Here is a 15,700-nt window from a genome sequence, read left to right as displayed (position 1 = left end):
TGTGCGTACCCCAACATCTTCCTGATGCCAGGGGGTTTAGACCCCTGTGCCGTTTCTGTGTTCTGGATAACTTCCTGTGCTCCTTGCTGGCAGCCTGTCATTCCTGCACTGCAGTCGGTTTTAGCTAGATGGCTCCTTGGGTCTCTTCCACCTCAGTAATTCTGTGATTCCAGCCCTGCAGCAGCTGCTTCTGTCCACACAGGTCTTTGCCGACTCTCCAGCCAGCGGTCTGTGGGGAAGGTCCACCTGGTGCCCTGTGCCCTCTCGCCCACCCTGCCCCTTTGCCAGCTTCCCCGAATCGAGACATCGGTGGCAGCTCTGTTTAATATAAACATGACACTTTCCCGCCCCGCCCCGAATCTGTCAGTTTGGGAGCCTTCGGTTAGCTCCTGTCATATTTAGTTTAGCATCTCACACCTTCTCAGAGGCAAGCGCCATTCTGGAGCACGAAACCCGATAACTCCTTCGGAGTTCCGAGAGCAACTTCCATATGGAAGACTTTGCAGAGCCCCCTGAAAACGCCGGCAGCCAGCTGCCACATTATGCAAAATGTGAACCACAATTGGCGACGTGCTGAAAGTTGAATGAAGGTGTATTTGCAAGATCTGCGACGCGCTGTGTCTGCGGCGCAGGTGTACTGTCTGCATAACTTTTTGTATGTGTGTCATCGTAGAGGAAGCAGAGACTAGGAGGCCTTCCGATTTTAGACTCGCTTGCCACTGACAACAGTCTTAGGTCTTGCCAGGACCTGCAGCAAGGGCCAAAGCCTGGCAGGAGCAAGCCTTCGAGGCAGCGGTGCTGAGGATCAGAGTGGGAATCACTAGCAGTTAAAATCAGCCAAGGAAAAAGGGAGATTTAAATCCAGTTTCCCACCAGTGCTCCATCATATATTCCCCAAACAATGGTGCACATATGACCATAACCATGTGAATTTACAAAAAAAAGAGAGGAGAGCATTATTTACACTGCTGCTTTGTTCTTACAACCAGACGTTGCAAACTCCATTGATGGAGTTTAGGAAAACTAAGAATCTAAGGATAGCCTTCTGGATCAGGCCAGGGGCCCATCCAGTCCAGCGTCCTCTTTTCACAGGGGCCAACCAGGTGTCCCTATGGGAAATCCCACAGGCAGGATCCTTTTCCAGGTACTCAGAAGCATTGTTGCCTCTCGCTGTGATGGCAGAGCAGAGCATCCCTCTCCCCCATGAATACTCCCTCTTGAATCTGCATGATTCCCCCACCCAGGAACCACCACCGAGTAGAAGCTCCTGTTTCATGCGTGGTCAAAGTCACAGGTCTGCCAGCACTGTCACTGCTCCAAAGATCCCCGTGGATCTTGGTGGTTTTTAAATGACATGCCAACAAAACAACAAATCACAGTGTGCCTCTGTGAACACAGAGGTGGCCTTTGATTTGATTACAGTTTTCAGGGGAATCCATTGCCACAATTGGGATCTTTAAGGATCCATGTGGTTGTGCCATGGGGTGAGCTATGTGTGTGCCAAACTCTGTTATTTTTACTGACCCTAGGGACCAATGAAAACTTTAACTTTAGTGGTAGTCTTTGGGGATCCCATATAAAAACCGTGCACATATAGAGGACCAGTTGTGTTTTTTAACTGGATCTGACTTCTGACTTCTTGTCACGTTGTAGCTTGCTGCTTCCCTATGGCAGCCATATTTGTGGCAGTGCCCACAACACTTTTCAAAGTCTCAGATATGCCCACAGGCTCAAAAAAGTAAAAAGGGGAAACAGAGATGTTGGGCAAACCTTGGGGGCAAGGTGGCCACACTGGGATCTCCTCCTCCTCCTCCTCCTCCTCCTCTACCAGATCTAGGCAGTCTCAAAGGAGGCTGATTTCGTCCATTTGCCATCCTGGATGCTACTGCCTTTGCAGTTCTGCAACTTCTCCTGTATTTCCACCAGAGAAATGGTGGCACCCAGATCTGTGCTCTGCATCCAAGCTGCCGGACTTTTCCTAACTCTTAAAGCATCCAATTCACTGGGGGTGCCTCTGCTAACAAGGCAGCGGCCGCATCCCAGAGGCAACAAGTGTGGGGAGGCTGCTCCCCCGAAGGACGCAGCCTTGCTCCGGTTCCCCTCTGGGGCGGCCGTTTGGGGCTTGCTGCAGCCAGGAGAGCCGAGATCTGAGGGCCGGGAGCGGGCGGCCCTGGCGGTTAATTGTGAGTCATTTAGGCTGAACTTTACAAATGGTAGGATCTGAGTTCCCAATTAAGACATTGCACTTCATGTGTTAATTAAGGCTTTTTCTTTAAATCAGGCCACAACTCCTCTTAATTAGGAGGCTATAGCCATTGTAATTTGAACTGGTCTGAGTTTAAAAACACCCATGGCGGAAGTCGCACCTGGGAGCCGCAGCCAGCGAACACTCTAAATTGGTTTCGTTCCCTGGCGGTGATTATGAGAAGCCCAGCAGGGCTGTAATTAGAAGGGTGCAGCCTCTGGAGGGGGGGGCAGGAGGGGGCTGAGCGAGGAGCGGGCGCTGCCATGGCTCCCAGCGAGGTGGCACGGGCCAGTTTCTCAGCACCAGAGCATGCTTTGAGCACATGGAAAGTGCTTCTTCAGGCTTTGAGCCCAAGGAAGTCCTGCTTTGCACAGCACATGAACTATGGAACTCGCTGCTGCAGGAAGCAGTGGTGGCTTCAGAAGAGGAATAGACAAATTCCTGGAGGAGAGGGCCATCGATGGCTACCAGCCACAGTGGCCATGCTCTGCTTCCACAGTCGGAGGCCGCCATGCTTCTGATTATCAGTTGCTGGAAACCACAGGCGGGGAGAGGGCTCTTGTGTTCAAATCCTGGCTGCAGATTTCCCACAGCCACTGTGGGAACAGGATGCTGGCCTAGAGGGGCTGCTGGCCTGATCCTGATAGCTCTCCTTAGGTTCTTTAAGCACCAGCTCTGGCGCATTGTGGAGGCCCAGATCCACAGCTGTCTCTGGTGCTGCTTGGGGAGCTGGTATTCTTAGCAATGCTTGACCCTATCATAGAGCCCGTGTGACCTAGTGGCTAGAGTGTTAGACTAGGACCTGGAAGAGACTTGGAAGGTTCAAGCCCTCCCTCGGCCATGAAGCACGACCTTGGACCAGTCGCTGCCTCTCAGCCTGACCAGCCTCCTCCTCATATAACCTCACAAAACTATGAAGGCCAAGGTCATCCATGACAAGGGCACCGGCAAGACCCAACAGCTGGGGCTTTGTCAGGTTCAAGGTTGTTGTGGGGGTTAAATGGGGAGGAGGAGAACCATGTACGTAATTTTGAGCTCCCTGGAGAAAAGCTGGTCTATAGATTGGGGGCGGGGGGACGTACCTTAGCTAACTTAACGAACAGGGAGGGCCAGGGGATGGGCAAATTCTAGATGTGCAACAGGAACAGAGGGGTTGACTCCAGCCCGCTTGGTGCCATTCACACAGCCACATTGATTCTCTTTTCAAAGCACAGGCAAACTGTGGATGCAAGTTGGGTTTAGCTAGCCACCAGAAGGTGGCAGGTTGGGCTGCAAAGCAGAGACGCTGTCACAGGGATCTCTTCGGCAGGTGCCACACTCTGCCTGCCCAGCCCCACATGCTGTCACAGACTGGCTGGGCAAAGAGGAGTGGTGGAAGGCACACCAGCCGGGGAACACCCATGGGAACTCCCGGAGGAAGACAACTCAGTGTCAGCATCGCCCTTGAGCCAGTGCCACTAACTGGACTCATCCACTTCAACCCCGACTGGGCTAGGCGAGCTGGGTAGCACTTCCAGAGACCACCTTCTGCACAGGAACAGGTCAAAGTGCTGTGGACTCACAGCTTAGAGTTGTGAGCACCGGATTCACTCCCACAAGAAGATAGTCGTCGCACAGCAGAATATAGCAGAGTACAGCAGAGCATAAACGACTCGGAGAGCAGCTCTGTAGAATATCTTCTTTATTCTATAACTACAACTATAATACACAACTATATAGAGAGCTAAATAAGTCTAAGCATAAATGAATGCTGCACTGCACTGAGTGTCTGCAGCTGCTCTTAGCAGCAACCTTATCTATACACACGATCTCTAACACTCAGTCTCTCTCTCTCTCCAATACTGACTGACTGACTCTTTGATGTGGTGCTGGAGCAGAATACAATGGTGCCCCGCAAGACGAATGCCTCACAAGACGGAAAACTCGCTAGACGAAAGAGTTTTCCGTTTTGGAGGTGCTTCGCAAAACGAATCTCCTATGGGCTTGCTTCGCAAGACGAAAATGTCTTGCGAGTTCCTGCGGGTTTTCCCCCCTTCCCCCCTTTTTCTAAGCCGCTAAGCCGCTTATCAGCTGATCCGATAAGCCGCTAAAAGCAGCTAATAGCACTAATCCGCTAATCCGTCAATGGGCTTGCTTCGCAAGACGAAAAAACCGCTAGACGAAGAGACTCTCAGAACGGATTCTTTTCGTCTTGCGAGGCACTACTGTAAGTAGAGAGCAGAACACCGCTCTCTGGAAAATCACCAGACTCATCAGGAGATTCTTGGATATGGGAGGGGTGAAATCTCCACACTCAGAGCCAGGGGACTGGTGGTGGGAAACAGAGGAGAGGTCAGAGGGAGAAGATAAGGAGGAGGTGCTGGATGCTGAAGGGGCAACAGGGTTTAGTGAGAAGGAAGAGCCCGTGACAGGGAGCGGTTCAGACGCTGAGGCTGGAGCAGAGGAGCAGAGTCCAGAGACTGCTGTAGAATCCAAGGAGTCTCTCTCTCCGGCTGCGACAAGCTCCCATCTCCTCTGGTCTCCAAGAACTCACAGGGTAATGAGAAGAGCAGAACAGAGACCAGAGGTGCGCAGGCACAGTTTGAGACGCTTGGGAGACATCCAGGAGAGGAGGAGCCCTAGAGAGGGTGGAAGACAGGGACCTTCAGTCCCAGCAACTGCTCCCTAGGGGCAAGACCTGCTGGAAAGCATGCTGAGACCACTAGGCTGAGTTGTCTGTTTGGTTTCTTGAATCAAGAGTTAACTTCACTGACAGCGGAGATCTGCTTCCTTTCTTGCTGACCTGCATCTGACTCCAGCTCTGCATGGCCATGGGGCCAGCTGACATGCCCTTCAGTGGCCCAGGGAGCTGGGGAGGAGGAATTGTGGGGAGAAAGGTGCGCAGAGTCCCGGGAGACACGCAGTGGGAAGAAAGCCTGCCAGTGGCCTCCAGCCACGAGGGCATCAGGTGTGGGCTTGGGGGTCATCTGGCTGGCCAGCTTGAGAACAGGGTGTTGGACCCCACCTTTGGCCCCACCCACCTGCAGCCGCAAGGCTCTCCCGGCACCCTCATGTTCAGTCCATGCCTCTCTCCGCACCAACAAGCCCTCGCAATGTATACCTGAGATTCTGTGCAGCTGCTTTGATCCCACTTTGCAGGCAGGTGTTGCTGAGTCGATGCAGCGGAGGCAGTGGTGGTTGGGGGGGGGCGAGGAGGGATCTCCCTGCTGCGTTTGCTGGTCTCACGACAACAGCCCTCCTTCTTGCAGAACGGCTCTCCTGCGGTCGCGGCCCCGGATGGCCCTCCCCGTGCAGAGCCTTGTGTGCCTTGCTGCCTTTGGCCTGGCGCTGCCCCTGGCCATCAGCCTCTTCCCGCAGATGTCTGAGGTCAGTGTCACAAGCGCCTCCCTCCTCGCGACGGACGGATGGGTGGAAGGGGGCAGGCTGGGGTGGAAGGACCTGTGCTCTGTGGAGGCACTCTGCATGTGCTCTGGGGACCTTGTGCTTTCTGATTATTTTGTGTCCTGGATCCATTGCCCTCTGCCAAGGGTCTGTTTCAGGGGTTGACAGCACAACAGCCGTGGGCCCTTGAGGTTTTCCCCGGCACCCAGGAAACCTCTGAGAGCCCCCACTCCCTGCCCCCTTGGCCATAAGTTGCTGATGGCTGCCACCTTTTTCCTCCCTTGACAAACACAAAGAGCTGAAGGAGGGCACTCCTTTCCCTCTTCCCCTTTCAGCTCTTTGTGCTTTTCAAAGTTCAGATTAATACTGCTGGATCTGACATTTTCCCAGATCTTTTGGAAAATCCAGCTTGGTGTGTGTGCGTGCACTTTCTGTCCCTCTGTGTGTAGGGGTGATTTGGGGCAAGGGGGAGAGAAATGACCAGAGTGGGGGGCACCATTGGCTCCCACCCAAAAATCCAAATGTGCCCACGGGCCTTAGAAGGTTGGTGGCCTTGGACTGTTGGGTGCCTAAGGTGTGGCAAGCATTTCTCGCTCGCTCTTCCTCTCCTGCCACAGTTCCACTGCCTCTCTGCACCTGTGGGATGTGGGTGTCTCGTGGGTCCCATCACAGACTCAAACTTTGCTTATGGGTGATCAAAACAAGCAGAGGGAGGGGGGCACAGAAGCGGTGCCTGCCACCCCAGCGACAGCTTTGAGACATGCTTCTCCTAAATGCCATTATTTGGGGAGACCCCCTGCCCTCTTTTAACCAGGAGCATCATGTTAGTTGACCGTTGGGTTTTAGAGGGTTACCGAAAGGACCTGCGCGAAACACTCGGAAGACCCAGTCAGTGATGTGGGAATGCTGAGGATGATGGTGGTGATTTCCTCCGTTTGCAAGGTGCAGACTGAATGTGGGAGAGGCTGTGGGAAGGAGCCTTGCAGAAAAACATGGCAGAAGGTGTCTTCTTGGCTGTCCCTGAAGTGTGGCGCAGGCCCTCCCTCACCACCGGGGGAGCCAGCCCCCAATGCACAGTAGGCGCAAGCTGAGGCTGGGTCTTGGGTGTGCTGGAAAGAAAAAAGTATCTAGAAAGGCCGTGGGGAAGGAATCAGGCCCCGATGCTGCTCCCCACAGGGCGTGTGTCCTCCAACCCCAACTCCATCCCCACCAAGATCTCCACAGGAGGGGTCAGGGCTGCTCTCTCCCACCTCTCTTTGCGAGTCCTTCATGGGTTGCTTCTCCGGTAATGAACGGGGTCGTTTCTGGTCACTTTGCCTACCTGGTGGTCCAGGTGATCCATTGCAGCCCCCCCTCCACTGTCCTGCCTGGGGGGCCCCAGTCGCACCGGCTTCTGTGCTGCTGCAGCAGTGAGGACCATCTTGAGAGAAGAATGTTCCACGGAAGGGGTCCATGCTGGTTGGCGAGGCCACCTAGGAGGCTGAAGGCAGACATGAAGGTCTTTTTGGTGATGGCTCCTTCAGAGTCAAGGCTTGGTGTGACTGTGACCCTACCGGAACAACAGTATGCTGTATTTGATTTACATGGTGGGTTTTAGGGTTCTTGCGTTGAATAGCTCTCGTCTGTTGCTTTTGGTCACCCTGGGGACCTTTGGGCGGATGGGCAGAATGCAGATTTAATCAAACATAAATGGTGATGATGATGATGATGATAATTCTAAAAAAATGAAAGGGGGAGTTGAGAGCGTGAGCCCAGAGTGTGTGCCAGTGGGGCAGACGGGAGAGAGGTTGTTCAGAAGAACCACCTGGCAGGTGCGGGTACCAGGTGTGACTAACCAGGTGCCCCAATGGGAAACCAGCAAGCAAGACCTGAGCAGGACTCCCCCCTCCCGCAGTTTTGTTGCCTCCAACCATGGAGCAGAGCCATCCTGGCTAGTGGTCATTGTGGCCTGTAGCCACACATCGCCTTGTCCTCCGTGGAGTTCCCCAGTCATCTTTGGAAGCCATCCAAGCTGGCGGCTGCAAAAGGATTTTCACGTACTACTAGGACCCCTGCCTTTGGGGGCCAAGGCTTGGAGGCTGCCCATTCTGGAGCCCTTTCACCTTGACTGCCAGGCTCGTGTCAGACTCTGGTCTGAAGAGGGAGGCCTTGAGGGATGGCGTGAGGCTCTGGAAAGGCTGAGAGCCTCTCTCCTCCTCCTCCCCCTGGTTTGGATGGGAGACAAGCTGTCTCTGCGGATGGGGTTTGCTCCCAGCTGAAATTCTGTTCCCTGCACAGGCTTCCTTCTGGATCTCCAGGCCAGGAGGGGGAGGGAGGGAGGGGGGAACAGCTCCCTCTTCCCCAATCTGTTGGAGCCGCCATCTTGCTGGCAGGGCGCCATTGGAAAAGCAAAAGGTTAATGAGCTAATAATTTGCGGCAGTGGGGGTGGGATTGCAGCAGTGGCAGCAGCCGCAGCGGCAGGGAGAGAGGATGACAGTGAACCAGCAATTACTAATTAGATGCAGTTTAACAGGAGGAGCAAGTGACATCTCCTCTTCACCAACTGTCAATAATTAGCGGATCTGGTGAGGCTGAAATGTGTCCACAGTTAAAAGGCTGCTTTTTAAGGGAAGAAGGGGGGGGGGAAGGGACTCGATAAAAAGAGCCGCACGGAGGTCACTGCCATGGTCCCAGGAAAGATCTCCCAATCAGGCAGGGGGACAAGGATCCTCTGGGAGCTGCCGCTGTCTGGGGCAGGTGGCAGAGATGGCCCCCATGGGAGAGGAAGCCGGGGAGGGGGGCATTGGTTAAACTATGGAACTCTTTCCTGCAGGAGGCAGTAGCGGCCACCAATGGATGGCTTTAAAGGCAAATGAGACCCATTGATGGAGGAGGAGAGGGCTATGGATGTCTACTAGCTATGTCTGGAGCAGCGATGCTTCTGCAAGCTGGTTGCTGGAATCACCAGGAGGGGAGAGGGCTCTTGGGCTGGGATCTCGCTTGCTGGTTTCCCATGGGGGCATTGGCTGGCCACTGTGAGGCCAGACTACATGGGCCATTGGCCAAAAACATGAAAGCATTAGCAGGATTGCAATAACACTTGCGATGTAGAAATAATAATAATAATAATAATAATAATAATAATAATAATAATAATAATAATAATAATAATAATTTATACCCTGCCCATCTGGCTGGGTTTCCCCAGCCACACTGGGCGGCTTCCAACAGAACACTAAAATACAATAACCTATTAAACATTAAATGGAGAGACTTGGATGATGAAATAGTATGCAGTTGAAAAAGTTGACATTAGGATCCATGGATGGAGGGGATGGTGGGAAGCCTAGGGATTTGGAGAAATCTCTAAATATGGATATGTATTTGGTAATGTTATAATTCCACACTTGTAAAATCAAATAAAAACTATTTCATAGATGGGCCATTGGCCGGATCCAGCAGCCTCTTCTGACTTTGGCTGCGAATGCAAGGCCAGGCGTGGATCTGTGGCTCAGGCCTTGCTGGAGCTGCACAAGGGCAGAGTAGGACCTCGGGGTGGTGTGCCTGGGTCTCCCCCCTCTCCACAACCCTGCAAGGGAGATTGTGTTGAGAGACAGACGGGCCGGCTCAAGGCCACGCAGTGAGCTTTATGGCTGAGCCGGGAATGGAACCTGCCTTTCCCCAGTCCTAGTCCAGCACTCCCACCACTGAACTGCACTGCCTCTCTTCTGCTGGTGGTGGCGCTCTTGTGCAGCTTCAGTTCACTTCCATTGTGCAGGAGAGCAGTGACCAGGGTGAATCCTTGCGCGTGGGTGTGTGGATGAGGACTGTAGCTCTGTGGTGGAGAATCGGCTTTGCATGTGGAAGTTCCCTGGTTCCATCCCCAATGGCAGCATCTCCAGATAGGCCTGGGAATGAGACTTCTTCCTGGAAACCCTGGAGAGCCGCTGCTGCTGGTCAGAGTGAGCAGTACTGAGCTTGGGGGGGGGGGCAATGGTCTATAGACCACAAAGGTTATTTATCCACAACAGGCATCTATCCACCGGTAGGTGGGTAGCTCAATCAGAGCATGAGACGCTTAATATCAGGGTCATGGATTCGAAATCCATGCTGGGCAAAAGATGCCTGCAATACAGGGGGTTGGACTAGATGACCCTTGGGGTCCCTTCCAATTCTACAATTCTATACTATGACAAACCTATACAGCATCTTAAAAAGCAGAGACATCACCTTGTCCATATAGTTTTCATCAGTAGTGATGTATGGAAGTGAGAGCTGGACCATCAAGAAGGCTGATTGCCGAAGAATTGATGATTTTGAGTTCTGGTGCTGGGGGAGACTCTTGAGAGTCCCACGGACTGCAAGAAGATCAAACCTCTCCATTCTGAAGGAAATCAGCCCTGAGTGCTCCCTGGAAGGACAGATCGTGAAGCTGAGGCTCCAAGACTTTGGCCACCTCATGAGAAGAGAAGACTCCCTGGAAAAGACCCTGATGTTGGGAAAGATGGAGGGCGCAAGGAGAAGGAGACGACAGAGGGCGAGATGGTGGGACAGTGTTCTCGAAGCTACCAGCATGAGGGAGGCAGTGGAAGACAGGAGGGCCTGGCATGCTCTGGTTCATGGGGTCACGAAGAGGCGGAAACGACTAAACAACAACAACAAAATTATTTGTGTAGCCGAAGCAATGAAAAACAAAATACATAGAACAGAATAAAATGCATTACACAGTTAAAATAATTATTAAAATCAAGCATTCTGTCAGATTAACTTTTCACCCAACAAGCCTTCCTTCTTAAAAGTGCCTCTCTGAAGGCAAAACAACCCACTCTTCCAGAAGTGTTGGGGAAACCTCTCCCCTGATGAAAAGTTGGAGTCCCACTCAATCTCCCAGCTGGGGGATTTAACTCTTTGAGCAAGGTTGCTCTTAAGTCCTCGTAGATTGGACAAACCAGTTAGTTGTGGGGTGAATCTTCAGGCAGTTTGCCTCCTCCCCATGGGCAAACTCTCTTCATGAGGGACCGGGCGATGGAGTCCTTCAAGTGTGGCAGAGTGCGTGGACTGGAGCTGCAGCGTTGCCAAGGCTTTTCTCATTTGACCCGTGTGGTGTTGGCCGCACAGTGGGGCCGAGGGGTCTGAATGAGTAATTTGGCATACCAAGGGGCACATTGGAGGCAGAAGTGTGATCGGCACAAAAGCCATGTTTTAAAATATGAGAGTTCATGTGGCCGGATGCCAAATCAAAGTCTGTCAAGCTCAGTGTCAAAAACTGGGTTCTCTAACTCCCGTGCTTCTTTCTGTTGCCAGTAGTCAAAGTCTGTCATGCCACAATTCCACAAGCCCAGCTAGAGTCCAGGCATTTTATTCTGCAGAGATCTTACTCTGACTGTCATTTAGCAATGTTGGGGGGGGGGGAGGGAGACTTGATAAACTCCCCTGAAAAATTCTTGGACATTTCAAGAGGACATGATCGCCTTTGGCTGTTTCTCATGTATTTGTGTGTGTATAGATACATCTTCGTTCTTTTTAATATTTTGCCACCACATTTCCGGTCTTGCCCCTGGGGCCATGAGGTCCAGAAACACTTTGGAAAGCGAAGACGTCTTGCTCTGGAAAGCCTCAGAAGAAGCCTCAGCCTCTGCCATGGCTCCTCAGGAGCCACGCTCTGCCTGCCCTGGAGTACGCTGGCCTTGTGCCCATTGCGACTCTGCTCTGCGCTTGAGAAATCTGGAGTTCTTTCCGATGGTCCTCGAGGCAGCACTGTAGCCGGTGCCCTTTGCGAAAAAAGAAAATTAGTGACCTTTCTTTATAAACTGACCTTCGCTACAACAACTCCCAGAGTGGCAAACAACTTAATCTAAGGAAAAACAAATACAACGAAACAATGGTTTGTGAATTCATCTGACAAAAGTCAGCAATAAGAGGGGAATTTGTGCTGGGGAGGAGGGCGGAGGAGGAAGAGCTACGCAGTTCGGAGAAAAGGGAAGGGGGCAGGCTGCTGAGGTCTCCAGGGGTTTCAAAGTGCGAGAAGGAGATTCTGAATCAACATCGAGAAGAACTTCAGGATGGCAAGAGCTGTGCAACAGGGGAATGGGCAGCCCATTGGAAGTTTCTTAGCAGAGGTTGGGTGGCCGTCTGTCGAGGATTCTCTGGCTGTGATACCTGCATTTCAGGGGGTTGGACTAGATGACCATGGGCGGCCCCTTCCGGTTCTTACAATTCTGTGACTGAAGGCGCATCTAAAACCAAGAAACTGAAGTTTTCCCTGCTCAGACTGAGAGTCACACAGTCCCATGAAAAAGGAAAAGTGATGCTCCCAACCCACAGCATCCTTTGATTCAAAGCATTTTTAAATTGTGCTGTTCAGTTGAAAATAGCGTAGAAATAGCACGAAGCCCCCACTCTCAAGCTGACAGGCTAAAAGGCATGACACAAAAGGAAGCACGCCCAAGAGAGAGGAGGAAGAGAGCAAACTCCAGGCACGGGTTCTGAGTTACAGCATTCTTGCAGTGACCAGCTGGAAGGGAAAGAATGGGAGATGAGCCGCCAAGAATTTCCTCAGAGCTGATGGAGAGGCGCTGCCCTCTCCTCTCTCCCCCTCTCCTGCCGCCTGCTGGGATGCCTCTGCCAGAGAACAGGAGAACGATAAAAGAACAATGCTGCGAGACTCCCAGCCTTCTCAGCAAAGTCCAGCAGAACCACACAAGCCCAGCTTGGGCCAGCTAAGAAGCGCATTCCAGCACCAGGCTCATTTCTCGGGGGGGGGGGAGCAGTGGCATAGCAGGGGGACGGGGGACACCGGGGCACAAAATTGTTAGGGGTGCAAAATTTCAACACCCAGTGCAGCCTCAATACAGCTACGCCCTTCCGTCACTGAGCTTCATGGATAATGGCTTCTCCATGCAAACCAGAAAACTTAATGGCTCTTCTTTTCTTATCTCTGTGGCTGCAACCTCTTGGGTGATGCAGATGCCATTAGGCAGTTGAATGCGCATGTGTCCTCCCTTTGTTTCCCCCTGTCCACCCCTTGTGTGTGGCCCCAGGCGCCAGCAACCCATGCTACGCTCCTGGGGAGGAGGGCATCCTCATTGCCTTCTCCTGCCTTTCGCCATCTGACTTGGGAGCATCCAGTGAGGGGCGTGGGGGGCTTTGGCTGCTCGTTGCTGCCGGGGTTGGGCCAGGCAGTTTCTCAGCCCGCGCTTTGTGCCAGCCTCCTTCTCCAACTGGGCGCCCTCCAAAGGCTTTGGGCTGCGACTCCTGCCAGCGTCAGCAGCACACAGACTTGCTGGCTGGGACTGATGGGAGGAGTGAACCGCATCAGAAGAGGCTTCAGCTGGATCAGGCCAGTGGCCCATCGAGTCCAGCCAGCATCCTGTCCTCACCCAGATGCCTGTGGGAAGCCAGCAAGCATCTCTGAATCTCTCACCTCACAGGCGGAAGGAGCAGCTAGCAAAATCAAGACCCTGCTCCCTCCCTCTCTCGCCAGTCCCCCTGCCCAGTCTTCTCGCCCCTCACCCTGCTGGCACGCCAGCCCTGTCTGTATCACAGTCAAAGCTCATGGGTCCAGCTGGGGACTTCGGATTTCCTCTGTCCTTCCCCTTGGCTTTGCCTTGACGCTCCCCTCAGCTCCCACCACCCCTTCGCCTAGCATCCGGAAGAATACCTTTGCTGCAAAGACCACCGGAGGGCATGGAAGTCTGCTGGAACAGGAACTGCCTCCCTCCCTTGCTCCCTCTTCCTGGAGCAGGTGGGTTCCTGAAGTAGCTTTTGCCCTGGTCTTGGACACTTGAGAAACATCCACACTCCCTCTGTCTCGGACCCTGAAACTCTACTTGAGGGACATCTTTGGAAAAATAAAAGGCTCAGGAGTAATTGTTGTTGTTGTTGAGTCGTTTAGTCATGTCCGCCTCTTCGTGACCCCCTGGACCAGAGCACGCCAGGCACTCCTGTCTTCCACTGCCTCCCGCAGTTTGGTCAAACTCATGTTCATAGCTTCAAGAACACTGTCCCACCATCTCGTCCTCCGTCGTCCCCTTCTCCTTGTGCCCTCCATCTTTCCCAACACCAGGGTCTTTTCCAGGGAGTCTTCTCTTCTCATGAGGTGGCCAAAGTCTTGGAGCCTCAGCTTCAGGATCTGTCCTTCCAGTGAGCACTCAGGGCTGATTTCCCTAAGAATGGATCGGTTGGAGAGGAGGGCAACCAAAATGGTCAAAGGCCTGGAAACGATGCCTTATGAGGAACGGCTAAGGGAGCTGGGCATGTTTAGCCTGGAGAAGAGGAGGTTAAGGGATGATATGATAGCCATGTTCAAATATATAAAAGGATGTCACATAGAGGAGGGAGAAAGGTTGTTTTCTGCTGCTCCAGAGAAGCGGACACGGAGCAATGGATCCAAACTACAAGAAAGAAGATTCCACCTAAAGATTAGGAAGAACTTCCTGACAGTAAGAGCTGTTTGACAGTGGAATTTGCTGCCAAGGAGTGTGGTGGAGTCTCCTTCTTTGGAGGTCTTTAAGCAGAGGCTTGACAACCATATGTCAGGAGTGCTCTGATGGTGTTCCCTGCTTGGCCGGGGGTTGGACTCGATGGCCCTTGTGGTCTCTTCCAACTCTAGGATTCTATGATTCTATGATTCTTGCAGTCCATGGATCACTGCCTTGCCGTGGCGAAGGGGTTTGAATAACTCAGAGAAGCTATGAGCTATGCTGTGCAGGGCCACCCAAGATGGACAGGTCATAGTGGAGCGTTTTGACCAAATGTGATCCACCTGGAGCAGGAACCGGCAAGCCAAGAAAACTCCATGGACAAAGACAACAGGCTCAGGAGTAAACCCTCCACAAATCCAGAGTGGAGTCCCTAAGGCGGTTGGATGGTGCCTCGTACGCCTCCTTTCGGCAACTCCTGCAGCCAAGCTGGTGCCCAGCGTCTTGCTCTGCTTTCCTTTGGACCCCATCAGCCAGGCCAAGAGGGGGGTCTTGTCGTCTGGGCAGCCCAGGACCTCCAGACACGCTGCCCAGGCTTGTGCCCCGAGGAGGTCACTTTGGTGCTGCTGACGCAGCGGTTTGCCTTCACCCCCAGAGGCGCACTCCATTGCCTCTCGAGACAGCTGGATGCCCAGAAGAACAAGAAGAATATACATATATGGGCCCACTCTATTCTTGTTTTTCTTATTAAGTCAAAACGGTTTTTAATGTTGTATTTCAGAGTGTTCCTTTCCATGCGGTCTCTTGTGGTCGGATCCTGCTTATGGCTTTCCCACAACAGGCATCTGCTTGGCCCCTGTGCAAACAGGATGCTGGACTAGGTGGGCCAGGGGCCTCATCCAGCAGCAGTCTCCTCCTGCGTGACCTGCCTCTCTCCTTGGGCACCTCCCCTTGGCCTTTGCTTTAGGCAGCCTGGAATTTTGTATTTTCGTCTTCTGTTGGAAGCTGCCCAGAGTGGCAGGGGAAACCCAGCCAGATGGGCGGGGTATAAATAATAAATTATTATTATAATGTGCCATGGAGTCATAATCTTAAGGACTCTGCACGTTAGCGGTGACCTGAGCCAACCCAACCCCCCCCCCCCCGGTCTCCCCAGGGACCCTCCTTGGACCTGTGCATTCTGCCAGCCTTGTGGCCACATCTCATAAGATTGTAGGGTTGGAAGGGACCCCCAAAGGTCATCTAGGGCAATCCCCTGCAATGCAGGAATCGCATTCTCATTACAGCCCATCCCACGCCTGCCTGCAGCCATCCTGAGGAGCCCTGGCCAGCAGCCCCAGCCCCTCCTGAACCACAGAGGATGGTGTGGGGCACGGGCCACAGAGGCCAGCTACCACCTGCGAAGCTCTGGGGCAGGGCAAGTGTTGTAGCCCCCTGGGTTGCCAAAGGAACCTTCCATCTGTGGAGTCGGGAGTGAAGGGGGTGAGGGGGGAACGAGAGCCCCCCCCCCCAGCCCTGGAGACCCTGCAATGGCCTCCAGACTATGACTCTGCAAGGGAAGACTTCCCTCTCTCTCTCTTTCTCCCGGTGCCTCTGGACTCCTTGAGACGGGCCTTTGAAACAAGGCAAGCAGGTTCTGCAAGAGGCTCAGTCCAGGCCGAGCCCCCACCCCAA

At 53.2% G+C, this 15,700-nt stretch overlaps 1 protein-coding gene across 3 annotated transcripts in view; it reads left to right on the top strand.

Moving 5' to 3' along the window:
- The window catches only part of SFXN5 (sideroflexin 5), a 124,329-nt gene that overhangs the window by 91,848 nt on the left and 16,781 nt on the right, over positions 1–15,700 (top strand). For all 3 annotated transcript variants that reach the window (XR_014011379.1, XM_081207319.1, XM_081207318.1), the window contains one exon: positions 5,494–5,611. Coding sequence is in view for 2 of the 3 variants with exons in the window: in XM_081207319.1 (XP_081063445.1) it covers positions 5,494–5,611 (118 nt within the window). In the remaining variant the exon portion in view is untranslated. The remainder of the gene's footprint in view (positions 1–5,493; positions 5,612–15,700) is intronic.

Source organism: Podarcis bocagei (genome assembly GCF_964188305.1).
Source record: "Podarcis bocagei genome assembly, chromosome: 9".
In the NCBI taxonomy this organism is placed as follows: Eukaryota; Metazoa; Chordata; class Lepidosauria; order Squamata; family Lacertidae; genus Podarcis; species Podarcis bocagei.
The sequence above is the reverse complement of the archived record's forward strand: the minus strand, read 5'-3'. Positions and strand labels throughout refer to the sequence as shown.